General features: G+C 39.2%; 1 protein-coding gene across 3 annotated transcripts in view; it reads left to right on the top strand.

Moving 5' to 3' along the window:
* The window catches only part of CAP2 (cyclase associated actin cytoskeleton regulatory protein 2), a 70,016-nt gene that overhangs the window by 22,168 nt on the left and 24,095 nt on the right, over positions 1-23,753 (top strand). For 2 of the 3 annotated variants that reach the window (XM_030943429.1, XM_030943430.1), the window contains exon 4: positions 11,087-11,164. The exons of the other annotated variant lie outside the window; for it this stretch is intronic. In XM_030943429.1, the coding sequence (XP_030799289.1) occupies positions 11,087-11,164 (78 nt within the window). The remainder of the gene's footprint in view (positions 1-11,086; positions 11,165-23,753) is intronic. 3 annotated transcript variants of the gene reach the window in all.

Here is a 23,753-nt window from a genome sequence, read left to right on the forward strand (position 1 = left end):
ATTTCTGGTGAACCACTGCCAAGTTACACTTTCTTGATCCATCAGAAAAACAAAGGCAGCATCCTTGCTATTGTCATCAGCATGAACCTCTTGTGACTGAAAATTCTTTTTTCTGGTGCTCATAGTTCTTATATCTCTGGTGAAGATTATGAGTTCAAGTGGTAATGTAATTCAAACCCATTTGCTTCAATCTGAGAAATACACATCCATGAATGCTTTTTTCCCCCCTTTTTTTTCTGTTTTGGGATACATGCTTGAATGATGTCATTTGTTGCTACAGGCTATGAGTAAGTCTTTTATTAATTTTCAGTCTCATTCTTTCTGAAGAGCACGTGTACACTCTTTTCACTCATCTGCCTCCCCATCCCTGACCTGCTTTTATTTTGCTAGTTGGTTGCAACTGTTTTGAGTGTATAGAAATGCTGGGCTTGGAAACTCAGAAGGCTGTTCATTGTAGTCAGCAAAAAACCAAACAATGAGCTCAGAATCTGGCTCTTCAGTCAGTTTCTAGTAAAAAGGAGTTCAGTGAATAATGAGAATTAAGCCACAAGGGAAACCAGTGTGCGGTTTGAATGTTGTTTTAAATAAGCTGGGAGTGCTGTCAGGAGTGATGAGGGTATAATGTGGCCACAAACGTGCATTGCCTCTTTTTATCCAGTATGAATTGCATGATCAATATGGTCACATTTCTGAATGTTGAAGAGTCCATTAGGATAGATTAAACTATGTCACTGTCGCTGCTAACTTCTTTTAGTCTACTGACACCCATAAATGGAACTATGTATTTCCACAATTAATCTGCACTGCAAAGCAGTTTAAGTATTGGTGCAGAGTTTCATAAGCTTAATTATGTGTTTTATCCCAGAGACACAGTAAAAAGATTCATTAAGCATCTTTATGTAGAACTTTGAGGCTGACACATTTCTTTCTTGTTGCTTTAATGCATGTTCTGTTTTTAAAAACACCTTAGTTCAGATCTGCTTTTAAATCACATCCTTGCTTTTCAGAGAGGCTGAGGCTCCCTCTCCAAGGACATGTAGGCTTTTGTTATTTAGCACCTCTGAAAAGGAAAATATGGTTCAGGTGGGAAGAAATACTAAAATATTATTATAGATGTCTGAGTTTTAAGTTTTGAACAGACTTCCATGTTAGCAAATTTTGATTGGGCACCTAGGATTCTTTCAAGGTGATGAAAGTAGAAGTGAATTTACAAGGAGACAAGTTCTCACACTTTCATCCTTTGAGTTGCTTTCAGAGAGCTCAGTGGGACTACTTGCAGAGTGAGGTGGCAATGTCACCAGTTGTCTTGAAGTGCATGAGAGGCAGAACATACAAAAAAGTATTTTCTATATAAGAACCTATTTGTCCAAACTTTCTCCCTAAAGGTAGTACAATTTCTTAGGAATCAGTGGGTCTTCAGTCTTTATCAGGCAACTTGTCAGACAAAGTCAAGAAATCAGTTCTTCACAGGGGTACTCAGTGATAACTGCTAGAAGTATATTTCTGAAGTAAAACCTCAAGAAAACCTTTTAATTTACAGAGAGAAGCATCTGAACTTCCTAGAACTTATATCTGTTAAATCAGGGACACATCTAAAGCCTGTGAAATTTTAAAGTCTTTTCTGAAATTCCTTTAGTATGGATTTGGACCTTCACTGAGAAGGGCTTCTGGCAGAACAGCTGGTGATAGAGAGTGGGGGCGCGCAGCAGCAGCCTCAGGGACAAAGCAGCCCAGCAGAGAAATAACCAGAGTGCCTGCAACCAGCACAGCAAAAGCATGTTTGTGCACATCACAATGAGACCTGCAGGCCCCGAGATCTCTGTGGTTCTCTGATGTGCTGGCTTACTACATGTGCTCCATGAAGGAAATGTAGGTTTGCTTTTCCTCAGGGAAATGAGGTCTTTCCACAAATAGTTCCTCAATGCTAGCAACTGGGTCCTCCAAAGAACTCTGAGCTCAGATGTTCATGGGAAAGAAGGCACCTGAATTTAAAAAACTGTTGATCTTGGTAATAACAAAGTTTAGACTTCATTACTTCAGTGCATTGTATGCAGTTTTTGTTTATTTAAAGAAGTAATGCCCTTTTTCAGAGATGCATAATGTAGCTCCAGGTAAATGGAGAAACTAGAGGCTTCAAAGGGCTATGAAATGTTAATGTACCCGCTTTCTGTTCTTCAGTCAAATCCTGAACTGAGCTGGTTTCTCTTTGCCATCACTCTTGGAGAAACCTGCTTGTTTTTTTGTAGGCTGGTCAGGATGAAGAGCTGTAAGAGCTCTCAGGAAGACTGTGGCAAATTTCCTCCCTGTGCAGGTTGGGGTGCTTTCTGTCTACTCTCCCTAATACAGATTACCAAAAAAAAAGGAAAAAACATTTTGTCATGGCATAATCTTTGACATGTGATACAAAGAATATTCATGTAATGTTTTTGCTTAAATGTATTCCCCTTGGAAAAGCCTTTTACCTCAGGAGTCCTGGGTTATTTAACAAAATGGAGGCAGATAAATCCCGCTTATCACTGATTGTTGTTACTCATACCCTAACACTCATAAAATACAGTATTGACAGTCTTTGGTTATTAGAAGCTCCAGCCAACGATGGTGGCCTGGTATTTTAGTGATGAAGAGAAGCCATTTGTTCTTATGGTGTTTTCAAAATGTTTGGCTCTTTTTATCTGTTGTTTGTTTCTATGGTGATCACTAATGACATATTACAGAGGCAGAAAATGACAGCACAAATCCCGCACAGCTGACAAAGAATTTTGTGGCTGAGTCTGGTCTATAGAGAAGCACCAGGGAGACCAGGTGCTTACATCTAGATCAGGCGCTGCAATGTGACAATAGCACCCTTTACTTCTACTGGTGTGGAGGCCTCTAAACATAGATCCATGGCTGTGTGCTGTGCAGTGAGGCGGCAGGAAATCTCCATCAGGTGACTTGGCCCTTTGCAGAAGTCTGTGATGGAAATGGCAAACTTAAATTCTTGGAACATTTTCAAAACTGCTCAGAAAAGAAGGGTGTTGTAAAACTACCAATACTTTAGTCTGTAAATAGACCACATCTTGAGTAATGAGTGGACTTCTTATTTTTGTACACGATTCTCAGTATTTTTCTGTAGGGGGATAGAATATAAGAAAATAAAGATAGTGTAGAAAGTAATCTTACCCCTAAGGAGTTGCAGCTGGGCCAATTATCAAAGATTAGGAACAGGCCTGACTTAAACAGGCCACAGCTGTAACCAGTGAGAAGAAGAGTGCTATAAAAGAGTGGGGTGGCTGGTTGAGAGGGCAACTGGAGTCAGTTGGCCACCTTGTGAAGAAGAAAGAGTTAGTGCTCTCAAGTGCTGCCTATGAGAAAACACCAAGAAGGCATGAAACTTTAGCGATAAGGAGGCAACAGTATGGAGCTCCTGCAATAAGATGACATTTTTCTATGCTGAATCTTCTGGAATCCCTAACTATCAGTACATTTCATCTGTTATTGGAACTTCTGTGTGAAAGTTGAAATGAACAGAGGTCAAGAAACTTGTAGATTTTTGGCTGTTGTCAAAGAGATTAATGAAGAACTTGTGAATCTGGAAGAAAAAAAAAGCAGCCTGAGCTTTAGGAGAGCATCAGCTAGTCAATAGCTTTGGTCTGGGCTTGCTTTTCCTCTCTTATGGGTGGCAAAGGTTATTTGAGACATTTTTGGAGAATATGATCTTCTTTTGCTTCACTTGGCAGTAATAAGCTGCAATGGCCCTAAAGCAAAATATTTATATCTGTTTGAAGCCGTGACAGATGAACAAAATAATTGACTGTTTCTGCTACTAATATTAATAACTAATTAATTAACAAATCTGACATTTAAATAGTATTCATTATGTTTTAAATTTAACAGTCCCTTGAAATCAATCAGAAAACCACATGTCATTCAAAACTGAGAGAGCTTAGAGGAAATTCTGGAACACTGTAGTGAACTTTATTGGTGCAAACGGTGCAGAACATGTATATTCTTTACCCAAGGCAATTAATGTAAAAACAACTGTTGTGTTTTTAAATATCCCTTTTCTCCAGTTCATCTGTGCAGTTCATGTTTCAAATGGAGAAATAAAATGGCAGCAACAATCTACCCTAAACGATTATATCCATTTTACATCATTAATTAGCACTGAGAGATCTTAAAGAACGGTATGGTTTGAACTCCACCAGAAGTAAGAATGGTTTAAGTCACAGTGAAGCTTACTAATAATTAAAGTTAATGAACAGAGATACAGATGCTACTCTGAAACAAGTAATACTGTGCACAGTTACATGACACAGTGTTTAATACACTGGCAGATTTAAATATCCAGAGAGACCAGCACCGATTGGTACTATACAGGCAGTAGCGATGCTGAGGAATTTCAGCTAAAATTCCCTAATATAGATGTAGCCATAAAGGCTGAAAAACACCAAAAAACCTCAGTATAGGGGACAGCTAATTGGTGATAGTCAATGTATCTGTCTGAAAGTAGAAAAGAAAATATCTCAGGTGGTGTCTGGTTCTGTAAAAACCAATGGCAAATCTCCCACTGACTTCAATTTTGACTTGAATTTCAACCCTGTTTTCTGCATGGACCAGTGAGAGAAAGGTGACAGTTTTTTTCTTTCTTACTTTTCATTTTTCAGAGTAAAAAGTGCTTTGTTTGTAGAACTGCCAGTGGCTCCTTAAGGCTTGGTACAGGTTTTAAAAATCTCTATCAGCCAATTAGCTGTTCAAAATAAATACTGTCTATTTTGCTAGTCTGGGTGGTTTCTATAGCAGCCCCATCTTAACTTAAACTCCATTGTTTTTCCATTTCTTTCCTCTCCCTTCAAGCCAGCAGCCACTTTACCACTTCACTTTGAAGAGGCTTTTGAAAGCAAAATGTAAAAGACAAACTGTGTCTCTTGCTCTGGTAGTGCTGTCCCTCTTAGAGAAAGGCTGGGGTCAATGAAGCTCCATCTGTAGTTTTCATTTGCTGAATTGAAAACTACAGTCAGTCACTGTGTCTTTTGATAGATACAAAGGACCCATAATTATTTCTGCAGAAACTACATTTTGAACTCAGCACCACTAAATCCCATTTTTCCCTTGTGTCCTCTTTACTATCTAGAACTGTATTTTGATTTGCGAATTATCTCTGTTAATGTTATATTTATATATTAATGTGTATATATAAGCAGATGTGTAATATTCTCCAACAATAGAAGTCCAGTGCATTCTGATATTTACACTGTGCTTTTAAATGCTTTGATTTTGAGAAAATACGGTATTAAGTACAATAGCATTTGACAAATTCAATATTATAAGGCCAGGGTAATTTTCTTGACTAAAATTTCATTAGGAAATCTTATGTTTGTTTATCTTATTTCTACTTAGTTTTGGGGTTTTTTTCAACTAGTGAATTTAAATGTAACTTGAGATGCGAGTGCATGTGCCTGTTTGTTCTTGTAGCTTGCTTGGCACATAAATAATATTTATCTTTATTGATACTTGGATACCAGAGTGAAGGTCAACTTAGATTGAACGGAACATTTAAAATGAGGAAGAGGCAGATCCTGAACCCACATGTGCTCTGGAGAGCTGAACCTCAGCAAAGCAAACTGGAAATTTAAGTTTCAGGTCCAGTGCATCTGCATCTACTCAGTTTGAAATAGTGCAAGTTTGAGTGGAATTTGTACTCATGCTCCTTCAAACGGGTCAGCAGTGTTGTCTTCATTAGACATCTCTCATAGAGCCTCTGGCAATTTTTCAAGCAGTGGCTTCTGACAAATATCAGAGTTTGGCATTATGTTATGACAGAGAAGGTTAAACCAGTTGCTATTTAAAAGATTATTTCTAAATACATATGATTCCTCCATTAACCTCTGCAGGCTTAACTGAGAAGAGACCAGTCAGTGCTGTTACTGCAGTGGCGACAGAGAGATCACTCACTGTGGTCAGCCACAGGTTTCCACAGCATGGAACTGAGCTGTCATGGCACACATATCCAACTTCAGCTCTTCCAGCTATATCAGTCACCTGAGTCAGCTGTCAAACAGACCTGAGGTGAAGGATTAAGATGCATTATTCCACACTTTACCAGTGGGGAAATTGGGGTGGTGCATGGAATGTCACATGGTCCTGGAATTCAGGTCCTAAGTCACAGCTGTCTCCTCCAGCCTCTGGAACAAATTGCTAAAAGCAGAGTAGGAAATGCTTTCAGGAATTTGCTTCCTTCAAAATACTCACCTCATCTGAGGAATCTGTTTGATGATTGATTTGTCTGTGTGTAATCCCGGAATGCCAAAAGGATTACCCGAAGTTTTCAGGTGTCAATTTTCTATTGCTCCTGAACATGTCCATTTTTGTCTGCAGAGAGATGTGTGCAAATTGGTGGTGTATTCTACTCTGATAAATTTACTCACCATTCCTATACTATTTTTGACACTCAAGTTCATTACTATAAATGAATATATAACTGAAAGAGTTTCAGCTGATTTCTTCTGTAGCAGTCTTTTGTCTGAGCCACACAAGCTGTTGAGAAAGATGCCCTCTGGTGTGTTTTCACTCATTAGTCTTTGCTGGTGTTGAGGGGGGGTCTCATGAAAGAATCACCTCCCTCCAAAATTGTGATGCTGCCTGCTTAGTTACACGGCCTGGCTGCTAAGCACAAGGAGGTAGCAGTGAAATGTCACGTTTGAAAGACTACAAAAAAGAAGTGGAATGGTGATAGACTGAACTAATGCATTCTTAATGAGAAGAAACTCTTCTGTTACTTTGAAGGGATGCATGGAAAGAAATACAGCATGCTCAGAAGCAGTAAAAGTCTGAAAGCTGTTTTTAACGCTGTTGCAGAAAGAAGTAGTCACTGTGGCAGAATTCTTATAAAATTCTACTTGTAAAATGCAAATACTGTGTTAGCATGATTGTTTTATTAAGATTTACATTCAGAGGTGGGAGATGTGGCTGCTCTGATCCCTACGCAGTTAAAAGCTTTTGGGAGTGGATAAATTTTGGGCACATAGCACAAGCCTTGTAATCAATATATAGTCTACTGGCAACTGAATGTTTCAAACATCTTGTAATAAATTTTGGATAATTAAAAAATTGCAAGAAGCCACCATTTAAATGTAGCATTCTTTTGAGGTAATTCAAAAGAGTCTTGCCTATGGCTTGTGTGCACTCAATAGCACAAGATTTCTTAAAGACAGTTCCCAGACACTTTGAGAAAGTGGCCTTGGCCACACTCTGCACTAGAGAAGGAGAAGTAATAGAGTTCTGGAGGAGAAGTGAATCCTGATTCCACATCCAACAACAACAGTTTTCACACACATGTGAGGCATAGTCAAGGAATGTCAGGAACATCAGTGTGTATCATCCAATGGTCTGTCTCCAGCTCTGACCAAATTCAACTGCTTCATCAAAAAGAAATTAACAATGAGACAAGAAACCAGTTGTTACTTTGTACTCAGAGCGGAGGAAAAAATCCACTTCAACCTCCATAGTGACCACCGGGATCCCAAAAGTGTGTGTTTAATGCAGTGTAGACAAAGTGCCAGACAGATACATTTTTCAAACCTCATTGATGTTACAGCTCAGTATGTGTTTAAGAGCTCAATAAACAATCTTGACTATCTATATCTAAGGACTCTTTTCTCATGTTTATGATCTGTTTGATCAGCATTTAAAGCTCTGTCTTAAAATAATGCTGCCTCTTTGGAGGAATTGGAAAGATCCCTTCTGAACTTCACTTTTTGCGTTGTTGGAAATCTTATTAATTTGAGACTGCATTTACTCCTGGTCCAGTTTTCAGACCTGTGATTATGTGCTGACACTACCATTTTCTTCATTCTCTACTATTTGCATTGTCTATGAGAAAGAATTGTCATATTCCTCAACCACTTTCTTGCTAAGAAAAATAAGTGAAACTTAAATTTTATCTTTGTGTGACAGATAGTCATTGCTTTAAAAATCCAAGTAGCTTGTTTCAGCATCAACTCTGATTTAAGCTCTTTTTTTTTTAACACAGGTGACTGTTAATGCTATGCACAGAATTCCAGAATAGATTCTCTCTAATGATACTAACGCTTCTGTAGATCTACTGAAAATACTTTGCCACATCCTCTGTAGAACTGCATATGTTCTTTTCACAAAACCACCTTCCTGGCTTTTATACTTGTATTTTCCAGTTTTCAGTATTTCCATTTAATCAGTTCATATTTACACTGAGAACTATGCATTGTTTTAGAAAGGCACCAGGGAGGATTGTTAAATTTTTTCCAATTCATATTATCTGCACCAACAAAATTGTCTTACTCTTCTGAAGCGATGAGTGAGTCCTTCTTGACTGTGTTAAAACCTTCTAACCTTGGGTTGCCCAAGAATGTTATGACTGCACACCTAATTCTTGCTCTTATGACACTAAGAAACATATTGATTGCTCCTAAAACTAATCCTTGAGAAACACAACTAGCAACTTTGCTCCTCTCGAGTAGCGCCATCTGTAATATACCTTATTATTGCCTCTGCTTATCAAGCTTCTTATCCAACTGAAAAATTTCAATCCTAATTTGTGTCATTTCCACTCAAAGTATGAGTTTCCCATGGGGACCCACAATAAGCATTTTATATGATACCCAGATATACTAGATCTGACACATTATCTTTGTGTAAAAAGTAAAGTAATTATTTCAACCATAGGTAATCCCATTGTAATTTCTCCTGCTTTTCATTTCCACGTGTTTTAATCGCTTGTTTCAAAGCTGGTTTAAATGTTCATGGTGCTGAAGTCAAGCTAACAGTCATGATATCACTTGACTTAACTTCCCTCCCTCTTCTTGGGCATATTTGCCCAATCCATCATTGCATATTTCTGACATGTAGTGCTCTCTCCAAATAATATATATTTAAAATATTTTCTACTTGTGGTTCCAGCTGCCAGTGTCTTCAATAGCCTGGAAAAAAGATAATGTGGACCCAATGATTCTGTCACTGAGCTGCAGATATTTGACTTCCCTTTCAATTAACGTAATTCCCATTGATTTACCATCATTCTCCTTAGCTACCCTTTCAATATCTTTATGTACGCTGACTTCCTTGAAACTGGGGAAGAGCATGTAATTCAGCAGCAGATAATCTATATATAAAAAATAATGTAGACATATCAAACTTGCCCTTCAGAGCACTGCCAGGGCTTCACTTCGTTGCTTTGTTGCTTTATTGTTCCACTAACTAAAAAAAGACAACTTTGTTTTACTTTCCCATGCAAGGTACAGTTCAAAAAAGCCTTTATCCGTCATTCCTTCGCTGTATGTGTTACAGTGCCTGAAAAGAAGTTCTGCTTGGTAATCCAGGCCTCCTCTCACTCTGTGAGGGTTTTGTACCTATTCTTATTATATTGCTTTCATTATTTGTTCATTTAGAGACTAACCCTTTCCTACAATTTCTCTCTCCTACCCAGTGCACACAGGTTATTTCCATTCTCAGTGTAATTCCATCCTTTCCTGCATTCAATTAAGTTCCTTAGACCAATCATCTTCTTTCATTGGTTTTTCTATTTTCTAAAAGTTTGCCTTATACCAAGCCTTAGTTACAGATTTATTTTTATCCATCTTGCAATCTAAGCAGCACTGAATTCATTTATAATCACTTCCTCCTCAGGAATATCAGTTTTTTCTCAGCTGTTTTACAAGGTTCTCCTCACACACACAAAACCCCCCCAAGTTTAAAATAACCCATACCTTGTTGTTTCATGAATTTCTGTACCAAAAAAAGTCACCTGAAACGTCTAAGAATATCTAAACCTTGCTATTATTGATGGTATTTATGTCTCTGGCTGGAAAATTTAGGTTTCCCTTATTATTTATTTCTGTATCTATTTATAGAGATGATTATACCCTTCCAAATCTCAGTGTGTCAGACCATATTATTCCTTTCTCCCCAAATACTGTCCAAGCTGGGTCTCTTTTACCATCTTCCTTGCAGTGACTTTCATCCTAACAGATTGTGTTTTATTCATGCCATCACATTTTAAGATGAATAAACACAATTTAGCTGTTTTACTTTGCTACAACATCAAATTTCCTGACTTTTATGTATTTTAAGTTGCATCCACATGGGTCTGTATATATAATTACCTTGTTTTCTTTTTAGATTGAAAAACCCCAAGGAAAAACGGCATGCACTTCCCCACCCTTTCAGAAAGTGATTATAAATGTACCTATTCATATTAGGTTAACTTAAATGCATTTGGTTTGGCTTGGTTTGTATTTAGCAATATATTCTAGTTATGAATAATTCTTTTCTATACCAGTAATGCTTTTTCCTAGTCACTACTCCTCCACCTGGATGAGATAGAGGTAATACTGGAATACTCATTCAAATCAGTCTATATCAATAAGAATGTACAGAAAATGTATAAGGTTCAAATAAGCAAAAAAGACCAGAAATTTGAATATTATTAAACACCCATGAGTGTAGAGATTTATCACCCATCCAAACTGGTGACACGAAAGCATACTGTCAGGTGCAGCTTTAACCCAGATGTTAGAGTTCTGTGAGTGGAAAACTGCCCAAAAACCTTCAGTCACCATCTCTCATGGCCATCAAGTGTGCCCACAGATCACAGGCAAGGAATGAATTATACTGTAGTCCCTCGGCAAATGTGCCAAGCTGCCCTCACCCTGAACATCAACTACAGCCTAAGCTGCAGTTCAACACAAAGCTTGCAGATTGCTGTTCCCAGTGGTAATAAGTTCTTGCTATGCACTTGGGTATAAGCATCACTATTAAAATGCCTAGACATACTCTGAAGTGTTAAAATTAGGTCCTCCTGTGACTAAAAGTAGGAATTATAACTAAAAGCCTGCTTATCAACTCATTTTATTTCCTGTCTGAAGAAGATAGGGAATTTAACCTTAGGTGTAAAAAAAAAAAATTATAGCTAAGCTAGTACTTTAATACATTTCTTCCAGTCAGTGTTGCTGTGATTTAGATGAAAAGCAGCAAGGAAGATTTGAGCTGTCACACTTGACTTTCAGCTGCCACAAAGAGGCATTGGAGGTTACAGGCTAAGGTTTAATTTATATTCCTCCTTTTGTTACAGGCAGAGATGGTACGTGCTGCTTTCCAAGCGCAGAGATCTTTCTTGCTCTTAGCATCTCAATGTCAAGAGCCTCAAGAGGTAAGGAAAGTGACCTGGAGCTTCAAAAGGCAGTGTATAAAAAAATCTGTGTTGCCATATGTTATTGATCCTGCATTTGCTTTGTTTGTTCCTTTATTTATACAGTGCACTTGGGGGCTTGCTTTCACTTTCATAAGCATGGTGCTGTAATAATCAGAAAGCCATGGTCTGAGGTTAAGAACCTTTTCTGTGATGAACCAATGAATATAAGATCATTGAAGAAAGCAAAGGAGTGTCCACTTTACATTCGTAAGTGGGATCAGTCTTTCTCTGGAAGCTGGAAATGGCTATTTTCCAGCCCCCCAGGGATGCTATGTGGTAGACATTGAAGTCAGGGTATAAGCCAGTGAGAGAAAAACCAATATTAGCCCATACACTCAGTATTCCCCAAACTGAAGTCCAAGTTAGGCCAGTTTGGGAAAAAGGGAAAGCATTTTGTCAAGAAAATGAAAAACGAACTTCTATCGAGTTGATTTATAGACTTGTTTCAGTGGCAACTGTTTAAATTCTCCCCTCACTAGAAAGCTCAGGGAAGTTGTGGAGTTGTTATGAATCTCATTTGTAGTTTCTAGAAGGTTCAGAGCCAATAGCACTTTATCATTCCTGGGAATAGCAATCAGCTCTTCTGTGGGACCACCCTTGAACCTTCCTCCTTGGAGTATGCAGAGAATTAAGTCTTCCCTTGCCTTCAGTTCTGCCTTTTTCCACTAGTTCCCTGCTCCAAAGTGCACTAAAATCCATTTTTGCAAATCAGAACTCTCTGCACATGGTATAATTTATTGAAGTTTTGCTGTCACTATTGTTCTTAGAGACACAAATTAGAAGTTTTTGTAATCAGTATGTTTTAATGGCAAGGGTACTAAGGAAAAGAAAAAAAAAGCCCATAGATATTAAAGAGTAGACTTCAGAGTTCCAAGCAAGAAGGGATCAGTTGTTTTTCCAGCTGTCCCTGATCTCAGAGAGTAAAAGTGGGTCATGGCTCACACAGAACAGGCAAAATTCCCATCGGTACAGGCCTCAAGCAGTCATTTATATTGGCTGTGAATACAATTTCACCCAGTGGCCCACAAAATTCTACATGTTCATAGGTAAAATATTCTCCAGTGACCAGTTTCTGATGGCCCATAATGTAATGTAGTGTTCTGGAGTGTTGGGATTGTCCCAGCTCTGGTACAAGAATAAGCTGTGGGTCCTGGTTTGGCCTCCTGTGCTGATGTGCTATCAGTAGGATTTTCTCTGCTTTTCCAGTGAGAATGGCAATGGCTTCTCCCTACTCCTACCCTTACAACTTTCTGACCTCAAGTCGACGTCAAGTTTGAGATTTTTCAACTGTAAAGTTTAGAAATTTTTATTTTAAAATGTCAACAAAACACGCTAAAAAACAAACAACAAAGAAAGAGTAGAGGTAAAAAGAGATTCGCCAGCAATCTAGAATGATGGTTACAGAACCATTAAGAAAAGCAACAAATAATAAAAATCTTGTCATAAACATCACCAGAGCTGGCCATCCATACGTCTGAGTTGTACATTATCAGGCTTGCATAGATTTCTGCAGTTTGTTGAAGGCGAGAAAGCACACTTTTATCATTTAACTATCCTTTAGCACAGAGGAGGTGCCACATGATATGTGTGTACACTTCATTCCAAAGTAAAAATACCAGGAATATTACAGACTAAAGTTTCTTTTTATCAGTGAGAGCAAACCCAGTCCAGTTACTTAAGTTTTTTTAAAGACTGTTAGCTCCACATTTTTGTAGACATCAGAACACACACTGTTGTCCATTCTTTTTCTCTTTTTGCATATATTTTTTTGCACAGATACACCCAATTATACTATGGACAGATGTGAAAATAATTGAAGGCTGCCTATTCTGTACAAATTGAGTATTTTTTTCCCACTGCAGAGAGTGATGGTTCCAGGCATTAGGTTTTTTATATCTCCATCACAATGAGGAAAAAACTTTCTATTATAAAGTCACATTGGTTAAGCATTTTGAAAAAGCTGGTAATCACCAGCTAACCCAGGAGAAGGAAAGAAATAGGCATCCTGCCCCTGCTCCCCCGGGACCTTATTGCTGTGATGTCATCTCGGCTCTGGTTGTATTTATAGCCTAGAGCCATGGAGTCAGTGTGGAATCCAAACAGGAAAGCTGATCATTAGTGTATCAGAATGCACAGAGTAGAGAAAAGCAAATGAAGATGACAGCATATCTATAAATGCAAGAGAAAAGAGAGTAATTCTGTCATTCAGCTGTCTAGACTGTTTGCTTTATAATGTAAAGCTGTGAATGAGCCAGCGAGTTGCAATTATGGCATAGGAGCTTTGTAGACATTCAGAGACAGCGGTGTGGAGACTGAGGGGATTTACTGAGTTCCTGTCAGGTTGGGATGTCATACATGGTGCCTTTAAAAAAAAAAGAGGGAGGGGAAAATGTGCTGGAAAAATAAATTAGCTCAGCTCTTGCAGCTTACAAACTAATGAATAAAGAATTCAAACAAAAAGAAAGCTCCTATATCTGTAATAATCCTTGGATATTTTTGTGCTTAGCAAAGAGAGAAATGTATATCATCAAAAAGTGATATTTTTTTCTCTCTATGAAAATGGTGAAGTTATAGAATTCATTTCACTCTTTAATTTGTGCTCTGAGTCACTAGCAAACATTTTCAAACAGTCAAGATTGCTAAAAGTTGCTTTTGTGGAGTTTTGTTTCTTGTTAATAATGTTATTTTTTTCATTTGGAATCTGTTGCAGTGCACAGCCTTTATTATCTGTATATGTGAAAATAGTAGGAGCCAGGAAGGTAATTCCAGCTGGCATACCAATCTAGCATCAACTGCAATAAATTACTTTGCAGAGAGCATGTTCTGTTACTTTTTATGGTCATGTTCTATATTTGTATGTGCAGTGGAAGAGATCACATGACAAAACCACCAGTTGATATTCCTGTTTGTCTGTGTCCCAGCTAATGGCTGCTGGATACAGGCTCATTCAGCAAGATGGGATTTTTCAGTCCATCTACTGACCAGAAATTATTATCTGATACAAAACTTCAAACATTAAAACAAAAAATGTCTGTTATAAATTGTTTACTACTATAAATAGTATAAGAGAATAGATGAGTTTATAAAAGAGTGCAAAGAAGATGGGAAAATAAATTAGAATATTGCTGTAATCTGTGAGAAGTTGTTTAAAAAGATATTTTCAGACCATATGTTTGCATGTTGCTTGGGCTATTCAGAAGACAGGTTTTAGCATAAACCTTCACAAAACATTCTGAAACAGTTTGGATCTGATTTTCTATTTCCCACAGTCTAAGCCAAATGCAATTCTGACTGAAATGTGTTTTTTATTTCATTGCATAATAATTTTAAAAGTTATTAGTGTTCCTGAGCAAATTTGTCTGTTTAACAACTTCTTTTAATTTGTGGTCATGAATGCTGATCACTGCTGAAAGTCGCTGCCTTAAATTCTTTGTGAATGGTGACTCATATACTGCCTTCTCTTTATGAGTTGTTATATTTCACTTTAAACGTTCAAACAGTTTTAAGAGTTGCTTTGAGGGCTTGAGGAATCCATTGTTCCTGTGCTGAGAACAAATTAATGAGATTGTTATTTTTGTGAATCAGTATAAGCATATGCAGGATAAGCGTGTTCATGGTGAGAAGTACTACAAACAGATTTAAATGACAGATGCCGTTCAGATAAATAATTACGTAATTTCTCATTAGAGAAGAATGCTGAGTTCATATGACTGCCAAAGCTCATGGATTTATTCCTAACATTGTGCAGACAAACATTCCAGTTAAATACCTAGCTTAAATATTCAGATCTTGCACACAGGTGGGAGGAGAGGGGTGGAAAAAAGTGAGAGGTAAAGGAGAGCTTTCCCTTTTTTTCTAGAAAAGGGAGACCTCACCCCACCTCACAGAAACCCAAGAAACTGTATTTGAATTTGGACTTAGAGCCATGAGAACAAGTCCTTCTGTTTTTATTTTTTATAACCAAGCAAAAAGAAAAAAAAATCTATTGTAGGATAAGAATAGTTGTGGCAAAATATTTGAATAAAGAGCTCATTCTCAGGATTTTTATGTAGAAATCAAAAGATGAAGATACACAGTTCCCTACTCTCTATCAGTGTGGGATTGCTCATTTTCTTCTCTATCTATTTTAAAGTACTTCAATAACAGGACTTCTGGGACTTACTATTCTGCATTCTAGCAGGATTTGTTTTCTAATTACCTTGACTTGCTTATGTCATTCCATTTCCCCCTACTTTTCCTCATGCTTACTGGGATCACCCTTACTGTTTTCCAAAAATACAAACAGTAGGATACTTGTCACCTTGTTAATTTAGTACATTCTTATGCAAAAGAGTTTGGGCTGAGTTTCTATGCCATACTGTCAGCTGCTGAGAGTTTACTGCTGCTAACCTGCTCCCCTGTGTCTAGAAATAGCTTAAGGAAGAATTTAGTTCAATCCTTTTAAGGTCCTCAGGCCTCAAACTCAGAGAAGGTGTCAAGAGTGACATGGACAGGAGCCTGAGAGTCCTGAGCTTGAAAGGGAAGCCCTTCCCCCCGGTCCTGTTCTCTGAAATCTTGCCAAACTGTTGGCATACTTCTGTTATCTGCAAGCCTACAACTGCATGTGACCCATGGTCACAGCAGCAGGGATGGACCAACAGTTTCCAGTCACTAACCCACAGCAGTGCAGAGTTCACAGGCTCATTTTTGGATATTGTTGCAAGCTCTTATTCTGTTTCACATCCAGACAGCCCCTGACACCTGTTACCTCATAATTCTGTCTCAAAATCACTCATCTGCATTTTATCAGCCTCAAACTCATTGTATTTTCAGTTCATAGAATCGTTTAGGTTGGAAAAGATCTTTAAGGTCATCAATCATAAACGCAGCACTGCCAACTCCACCACTAAACCGTGTCTCTAAGCGCCACATTTGCACATCTTTTAAATACCTTCAAGGATGGTGGCTCAACCTCTTTGCTGAGAAGGTGTTCCAGTACTTGACAACCTTTTCCGTGAAGAAATTTTTCCTAAACTCCAATCTAAACCTCCCCTATTGCATCTTGAGTCCATTTTCTTTTGCCCTGTCACATGTTAGCTGGATGGAAACTGGCCTCCACCTCACTGCAGCTCCCTTTCAGGGAGTGGTAGAGAGCAATAAGGTCTGTCTGAGCCTCTTCTTCTCCAGGCTAAACACTCCCAGGTCCCTAACTGGCCCCTCACAGGATTTACTCTCTAGATCCTTCACCAGCTTCATTGCCCTTCTCAGGCCACACTCCAGCCCCTCAATGTCTCTCTTTTAGTTAACTTCTCTAGGAATCCTTGTCCTATTTCACTTACTTCACTTGTGTTTGCCAAAACACCCAGGTCAATAAAAGGTTCTGCCCCTGGGGCTGTGCACTCAGCAGTAAGAAGGCCCAGAGACACTTAGGGATCATGGGAATCCAGAAGGGCCATGATCAGTGCAGCATCACCCAGCTTGTACAGAATAGAGGCAGAGATTCACATCAGTGGCAGCTCTAGACTGGCTTACACCAACATCCCCTGGCACAGACTTGCTAGCAATTCCCATTCTGTGCAAGAATCAGGCTCCAGTAACCAAAGGCTCCTTGCACTTGTGACCTCCAGTGTACCTGTATACTCTGGATCCTCATTTGACATGCTAAGCAATTCTAGGGATCTGCAAGCCTTTCCTGGAATTCTGCTGTTTGTAATATAATGTCCAAAAATCACCAGGGTAGTTTTCAGTCCCTGCAGCAATGTTCGTATTCAAACTGTGCCATGTGAGACCCTACTGAGCTAAGCTGATAGGACACTCCCTCTCCCATTAAGTACCATATTCTTTATTTCTGCTAAATACAAACCCAAACTAGTACTCTCCTTTCTCTATATTACACAATTCTTTCCTGGGATTTATGCACATAATCTTCTAAAAAGGAAAGCACTGGAGGTACAGATGACTGAAAAACAGGGCTTTTTGATTCACAAGTTAGTTATTTTCTTTTTTTCAAATTTTACTTTGGTCTAAATCAGACCACATTTGTGAATTCCAAAAGTTATCTCAGTTCCAGGACTGCTCAATGAACTGAGCAGTCTTACAGTTTAGCCAAAGATGGAAACCTGCAATATCTAACATCTCTTTCCTGGAACATGCCCCATGAAAGGTGATTGCTCTTAGCAAAGATTCATAGTATCCCAGATGTTGTGCACAAAGAAACTATTGCTTAACAGAATCTCCTTGCTACCTGGAATGCCCCAGACCCCACTGACATGGACTAAATCACAGCAGCAGGATGGAGGAGTAGTAAATTAAAAAGTTGAAAGCAATTTATTAGTGGCATTGTTCTTGTTGATTAATTGTGGAGTGTTGCCTGTGTGCCTAAAGCAGGAGGACCCTTTCTTGTCGAAAATACTCCTTACAGAAAGCTGCAGTGGACAAGAATACAACACACAGAACAAAGAAGTCAATTTAAAAACCAGCCAGTCCCAGCCAAAGGCAGTGGGTGTGATTCTGCACTGCTGTAAACTGATGCATGCAGGTTGTATCGGGCCTTGGATTTCTCCACTGGTTAGAAGTGATTTGTCTTTCACATTCCTCTCCATTTGCCCTGTCTCAGAGTTTATATTTAAAAATAAATCCACAAATGACTAAAGTAGTAATTTGTCATGTGGGGTTGTGGTTTGGTATTCCCTGTTTTTTTTCCCACAAAGGAGAAAACTGCTACAGCTGATATTGGCTGTTAGATTGAGAATTTTTGTGCTATCTAAGAGGAATAAAAGCCAAATACCAATTAAGTCACTTTGGAAGCACATAAATGTGTCTAAGCTTCTGTGCTGATGAAGCTGACCAGACAGTTATGCAGATTTGTCTCTCTGTGTCATAGTCCTGCTGCTGCACAGCAGTGAGTTGAAGTGGCAAAACCTGTATTGTTGACCAACACATCAAATACTTGTTACACCACTATGTTGAAGGTTTACAGTCTAAGAAAACTAGGCCATAATAAATTAATATAGTTAGGTAGGAGGAGAGGTTTGAACCCTGAAAATATCAGAATACTAGAGTATTAATGTAGTGGTCTCAGAGAAGAATCTCACTTATGGTCTCTACAACCAGTCAGAAAATACTTGCGGAGCAAACATTGGATTAAGGTGCAGTATGGTAAAAAAATTATATTTTATATATACTTAAATAGGTTATTTTTCAGCCTAACCTGAACACTGATTCCATCCAGGCTATGAATAAAGCGTTAAAGAAAAACACAGGCCTTTCTTAAACTGCATGCCTACCCAAAAAAGTACAAAGTTAAAGTCTTCTTTACATATTTTGAAAATACAAAAAAAAAAGGAAATTATAGTTAATCAAAAACTATTTCAGTTCTAGAATCACAGACACTCATAGCAGAAATGCATCTCGCTGATGATCTTACTCCTGTAGACACAGGATGGGCTTCTGCTCATCTTTAAGCTATCAAGGTATGAATGTTGTGTAAGGTATTTTTCTAGGCTCTCTCAACAGTAATGGCTAGCACCTCTAGAGTCCACTTCTTCACATCTATTAATGTCTTCTAACATATAATCATCTAATATCTATTAATGTGTGCAAATAATTCCTCAGGGATATTTCTTTCCTCATTTACAGTAGAAGGAATCAAGTCTCAGCTGAGAGCAGATGCTTGCCTGTTAAATTGTTAGAACTGAGTGTGGTGGTTGCTATCCATGACATCTTTCATCCCTTGAAAGGATGAGATGTGGGATGGGACTGTACTAGACTGTTAGCAGAGATAATGGCTGTGTCTCTGTTAGTGTTTTAGCTCACTGTGGGACTGTATTTCTCCTTCAAATCAGCCCCATTTACTATGTCATGTTTCACATTGTAGAGCAGCCTAAGGTGTACAAAGTGGGTATCTTTCTGGTGAAGTTAAGTGGAAGATCCACTCCCAGGCAGCATCTAAACCACAATTTACAGCTAGTCCCAAATAGCACCTCCCTTATATGCACACTGTGTATGTTGGAGCCTCAGCACCAACTGTTTTGCTCTGCAGAACCATTCCTATTAGGCTGCACTGCTTGCCAACACATACGAAGACACCTGATTCAGATCAGCTCCATGTTTCAAACTTGCCCCTTAAGAATACAAAGCAAGTATGATGGAGATTTTATGTAAGTATGAAGGAGAAACTAACAGAGGTGTACACCATGGAATAAAAGTTGTACTCATGCTGTTTGGGTTGCAGCTGAGTAAAAGGAAGGGGTTGTTGATTCCAAATTCTCTTGAGTTTTCTTTTGCTGCTCCTACGCCAGAGGTTGCCATGCCCTCATTTTGCATAACTTAAAAGGGTATGTGTTCTCCTGACATGTTTTTTTCATAATAGTTCAGGTTGATTTGAACACTTTAATAGTGAGGTCTGAATTGTGTTGCCACTCATCAACATAAAAATCCTTTGGTAAACAATCTCACCCCTCAAAACCATGTAAGATTAGCTTAAAAATACATAAGATCTTTAAAACTATAGTTTTTATTTACCTGCTGTGTTTTGTGCCTTTGTGATTCATGCTGGCAGGTTTCTGGACAACAGTGGTCCTGAGAAAATACCCATTTTCTCAAATTAAAGCTGAGATTTTCAAGTAATCACTGGTTCAACCAGCCAAAATTTAGGCAAGCCATTCAGTTTAATGTGACTTTGCAGGCAGATTTCAAACATCACAAAATCCAAAACTTTGGCCTTTCTCCTGAACTGAGTGTCTCTGTCCACCAGTCTTATAAGCCTGTCACCTGGGGAATTTCTTGTGTGGGTATTTTCTCCTTCACAATTATATGAAGGAGAAGAAAGTCTGTGTAGTGTGGTCTGTTGGAATACTGGTATTTCAGGCCATTTTATGAGACTGGGCTGAGACTGTTAAGTCTCTGAAGCCAAAGCCTAAGGCAATTCTTTTGCATGCTGGAACTTTTTTGGAGTATTTTGGCTAATCGTGACAATAGTCTTAATACTCTTGATTTTCTAATAAGAATTACAAAATATTATAAGCTGGCTGGTTGTCTAGTTATTTGTGTTTAAAGTGACAATCTGGTTTTAATTGTTATTTAAAAAGGAAAAAAAGGATACTGAAAATTACTTCTGATATTTGTCAGTTGTGCCCATGTTGCATTTTTAAGCATTTCAGCAAAACTGATATTATAATAGGAATGGTGTTTATAAAGAGACTCTTAAATTTCTGTTAAACAACTGTGCTGTGTCTTAAATGACAAGAAATTTTATCTAGCACATGCCAAAGGCATGCTGAAGATTTTTCCAACAGTTCTGATTCATCTCCTGGAATTCCCTTTTCTTAGAGATACAATATAGACATTAATTTTATTAAGTCAGCTGTTTTAATATTCATTGTAATAAAGAGATTATTCTTCTAGAACCCTCAGCACAACTGTTTCTGCATTGTAAAGCCAAACAAGACTGATTACTGCCAGAATTAATGAGCCTTTCTATACCCATATGCACTGTAATTCATCTGCAGTTCAATCACTAACTAAAAATTTAGAACTGAGACAGAACTCAATTCAGTGGCTCCTTGCAGGCTGTGTTCCTGTGTCAAACCCTTACACAGAAACTTGCAAGACAAGAAACTTCCACAAATGCACGCATTTTGTGCAGCCATTGCAGAGCAGGATGAGTGCTGAGTGAAGGGGAGGCAGGCTGTGCTGCTCTGCCAAGACCTCTCACATGGGACCGAGCTGAGCAAAGCCTCCAGCCCACTCTGGTGTCACTGCAGTGCCAAGGGAATGATTACTTTGAGAAACTTTCCTTAGCAATACATATTTCATCTTTAAAACTTGCACAGGTTCTGTGAAATTAAATAAACCCACTACATTTTTATAAACATTTCTTACAAATATGTAATCATTGGATAGATTAAGTCCTCTGTTTTGAGGGACAGAAATAATCTCTGTGCCACTGACAGAAGATCCTCAGAAAAGTGGCTGAGAGCTTTCTAGAAGGAATAGGAGGAGGTTTGGGTCATTCAGAGAAATATTTGACCATAACTTTGCTTTCTTATCTATCAAAATCAAAGTATTCTACAAAATAAAACAGCTATGTTAACACCATGTCTTATCTAGGAAATCAAAGCACAGAAAGTTAACCCAGCTTTCCTGAAACCTGATGAAATTTGGTGGGAGAGCTGCAAAGAGAACCCCCATTTAAGGACTCCCACTTCTGTGCACTATCCACAGAAATGTGCTGCCTCCCAGTGCTGTCTAGATATACCAGGCATCTGTGGAGCTGTATTTTTAGGCCTGATATTCTCTTTGTCTGGAACTGGGCCATGAAGATTCACAGTAAGCTCAGGACTGTAAATATCCCTCAGACTTTATGGGAGGAAAACTGGCATAATATCAAAGCAGAAGAAGCACTTTCTTAAATTTCAGTTTTGTTAACTACTGTCATACTTGAAAGATTTCCCTGAAAAATAAGAAAATACCCAAGAAAATACCAGCTGCAGCATGTTGTAAACAAGCAAAAATTAGAAAGGAGAATTTCTGCAGATTTTAGCATGTTATGGCAACAAGATCGTATTTTCAGAACTACAAATCATGGGGGTTTCAGGGCTTTTTCAGACTTAATGACTTGTGCTGGTCATTAAGTCATCAACGAAAAATCTTTTAATTTCACAGTAATACTGTAAATATTTGTTTTCTCCCAACCCATTTTGTCATAGGGAAGATCACATATCCCCATATATTTCTGATGCATAGGCCTTTCTCAAAATTACTCTACCACTAAAATGTTCAGGCTCTGTAGGTAGATCAAAATACTTTTCAAAATGCACAACCCCTTTTTGACATGTTTTTGAAGTGTCTTTGACCCGTGCTGATCCGTAGCAAACGTGCTTCTTCTAAGGTGACATAAAATTCTGTAATGCTGAAGTCTTCTGGAAAGGTGAAAAGAAAAACCTTAAGATGACAGAGATCAAGCAGGACATATGTGCCCATCATTTTTTGTGTGTCATGGTAACATCAGTCCTCAAGATCACAAGGATTAGTTGTCTCCAGCAAGCACATCACAAATAGTCCTGGAAAAGATGAGAAAAAATGCAGAGTTCTGCTGCAATCCTGAGTGATTTCCAGGTGAAGTGCCAGGGAGGATCAGAATGGTGCACTGCCTTTGGTGGGACATTGTATGGGTTTGGGAAGCATACTTTTGCAATATTATAGGGTTGCAAGGTACAGCAGTTGTTTTGCCTGTAAACTGATGACTCCATGTCCCTCAATCTGCTGTTTTCTGAGTGGAAGAGTGGAAGAATTTTTCCCATTGAATTAGTGCTCTGAATTAGTTTTTCTGAGACACTGGACCAGCGTGATTAGCATTCACTTTGCACAGGAAAGAGCTTGGATAGCTTCTGCATTCATTTTGCTTTTCTCTTCACTCCAGACACTATTCCTTCCACTCAGCAGTCATTCCCATGGATACCATTTGTTTCTGATTAACCCAGGAGAACTTCCCCAAACCATGGCTTGCAGGCAGCAATTTCCCATGAAATCCTCCTGTATTGCTTGCAGCCAAAACATTAAAATGTTCCAAGAAGAACAGGTAAAATTGATCTTGCCTGCAGTGTATTACTTTCTCAGTCTTGTTGCCAGATCATAACAGGCAACTAACAAGTAGTTTGTGTTTCTTGGTGTTGTGGGTTTACAGGAAGCAGGTTTTCTGGGAATGGAGTGGCCAGAGGCCAATAGGTGTTCAGATTTTAAATTGACACCAGGCTTGGCCACTGAGGGTGGATGCGCCTCTGAGAACACAGGGGTTAGAAGCAGAGCACTCCCTTGGGCCCTCTCTTTGATTTCCGGCCAGCAAAGAGGCAAGGCCTCCCCTGCCCAGCTTCGAGCTGGGCGGGGGAGGGGAAACCTGCGGCCCGGCAGAGGTAGGCCTGACCCCTCAGGATGGAAGGGTGGTGGGGGCACCAGGAGGTGTTGGGCAGCCCCCCCCAGGAGAGACAGAGGGAGAGAGGCCCCGAGAAGATTTGGGCAGCCCCCCCCCCCAGCTAGAAGACGAGAGAGAGAAAGCTGCTACGGGCCTGTGGCCTTGAAGTGATATCGGCCTGTGAAGAAGGAGGGGGAAGGGGGGAGTGCAGCAAGGAAGGAGCCTGGCTGAGTGCAGGAGTTTGTTAACCCCTTTCTGGACAATGAAGACCTCACAGAGCATTTGGACCTTTCCCGGAGGGGAGATGGAGTGGATGATAAAGAGGAAATGGGCAAGAGAATGACAGTCGGAGCAGTGAGTGAGGCTGGGAGAGTAAAGAAGAGGCCGGAAAGAGATGATGGAGTAGCTGGTTGCTGGACTCTTTTTGGTACAGCCATGGACAGAACCATGCTTCCTCGCGACACAGAGGCTGCATGCAGGGGGGAGGCGATGGCTCAGAACTGAGATGGGTTCAGTTTTGGAGACCCCCCGGCCCCAGGGGGTAGACAAGTATGGGGGGGACAAGAGGTCCCGAGAGTGAAAGAAAACTGTGCTTTTTTTTGGAACTGGTCAAAGCACCCTTAAAAGGATAACCCTTGAAGCAGCTCTGTTCCTTGT

The sequence above is a fragment of the Camarhynchus parvulus genome, chromosome 2, assembly GCF_901933205.1.
Source record: "Camarhynchus parvulus chromosome 2, STF_HiC, whole genome shotgun sequence".
Lineage (NCBI taxonomy): Eukaryota > Metazoa > Chordata > Aves > Passeriformes > Thraupidae > Camarhynchus > Camarhynchus parvulus.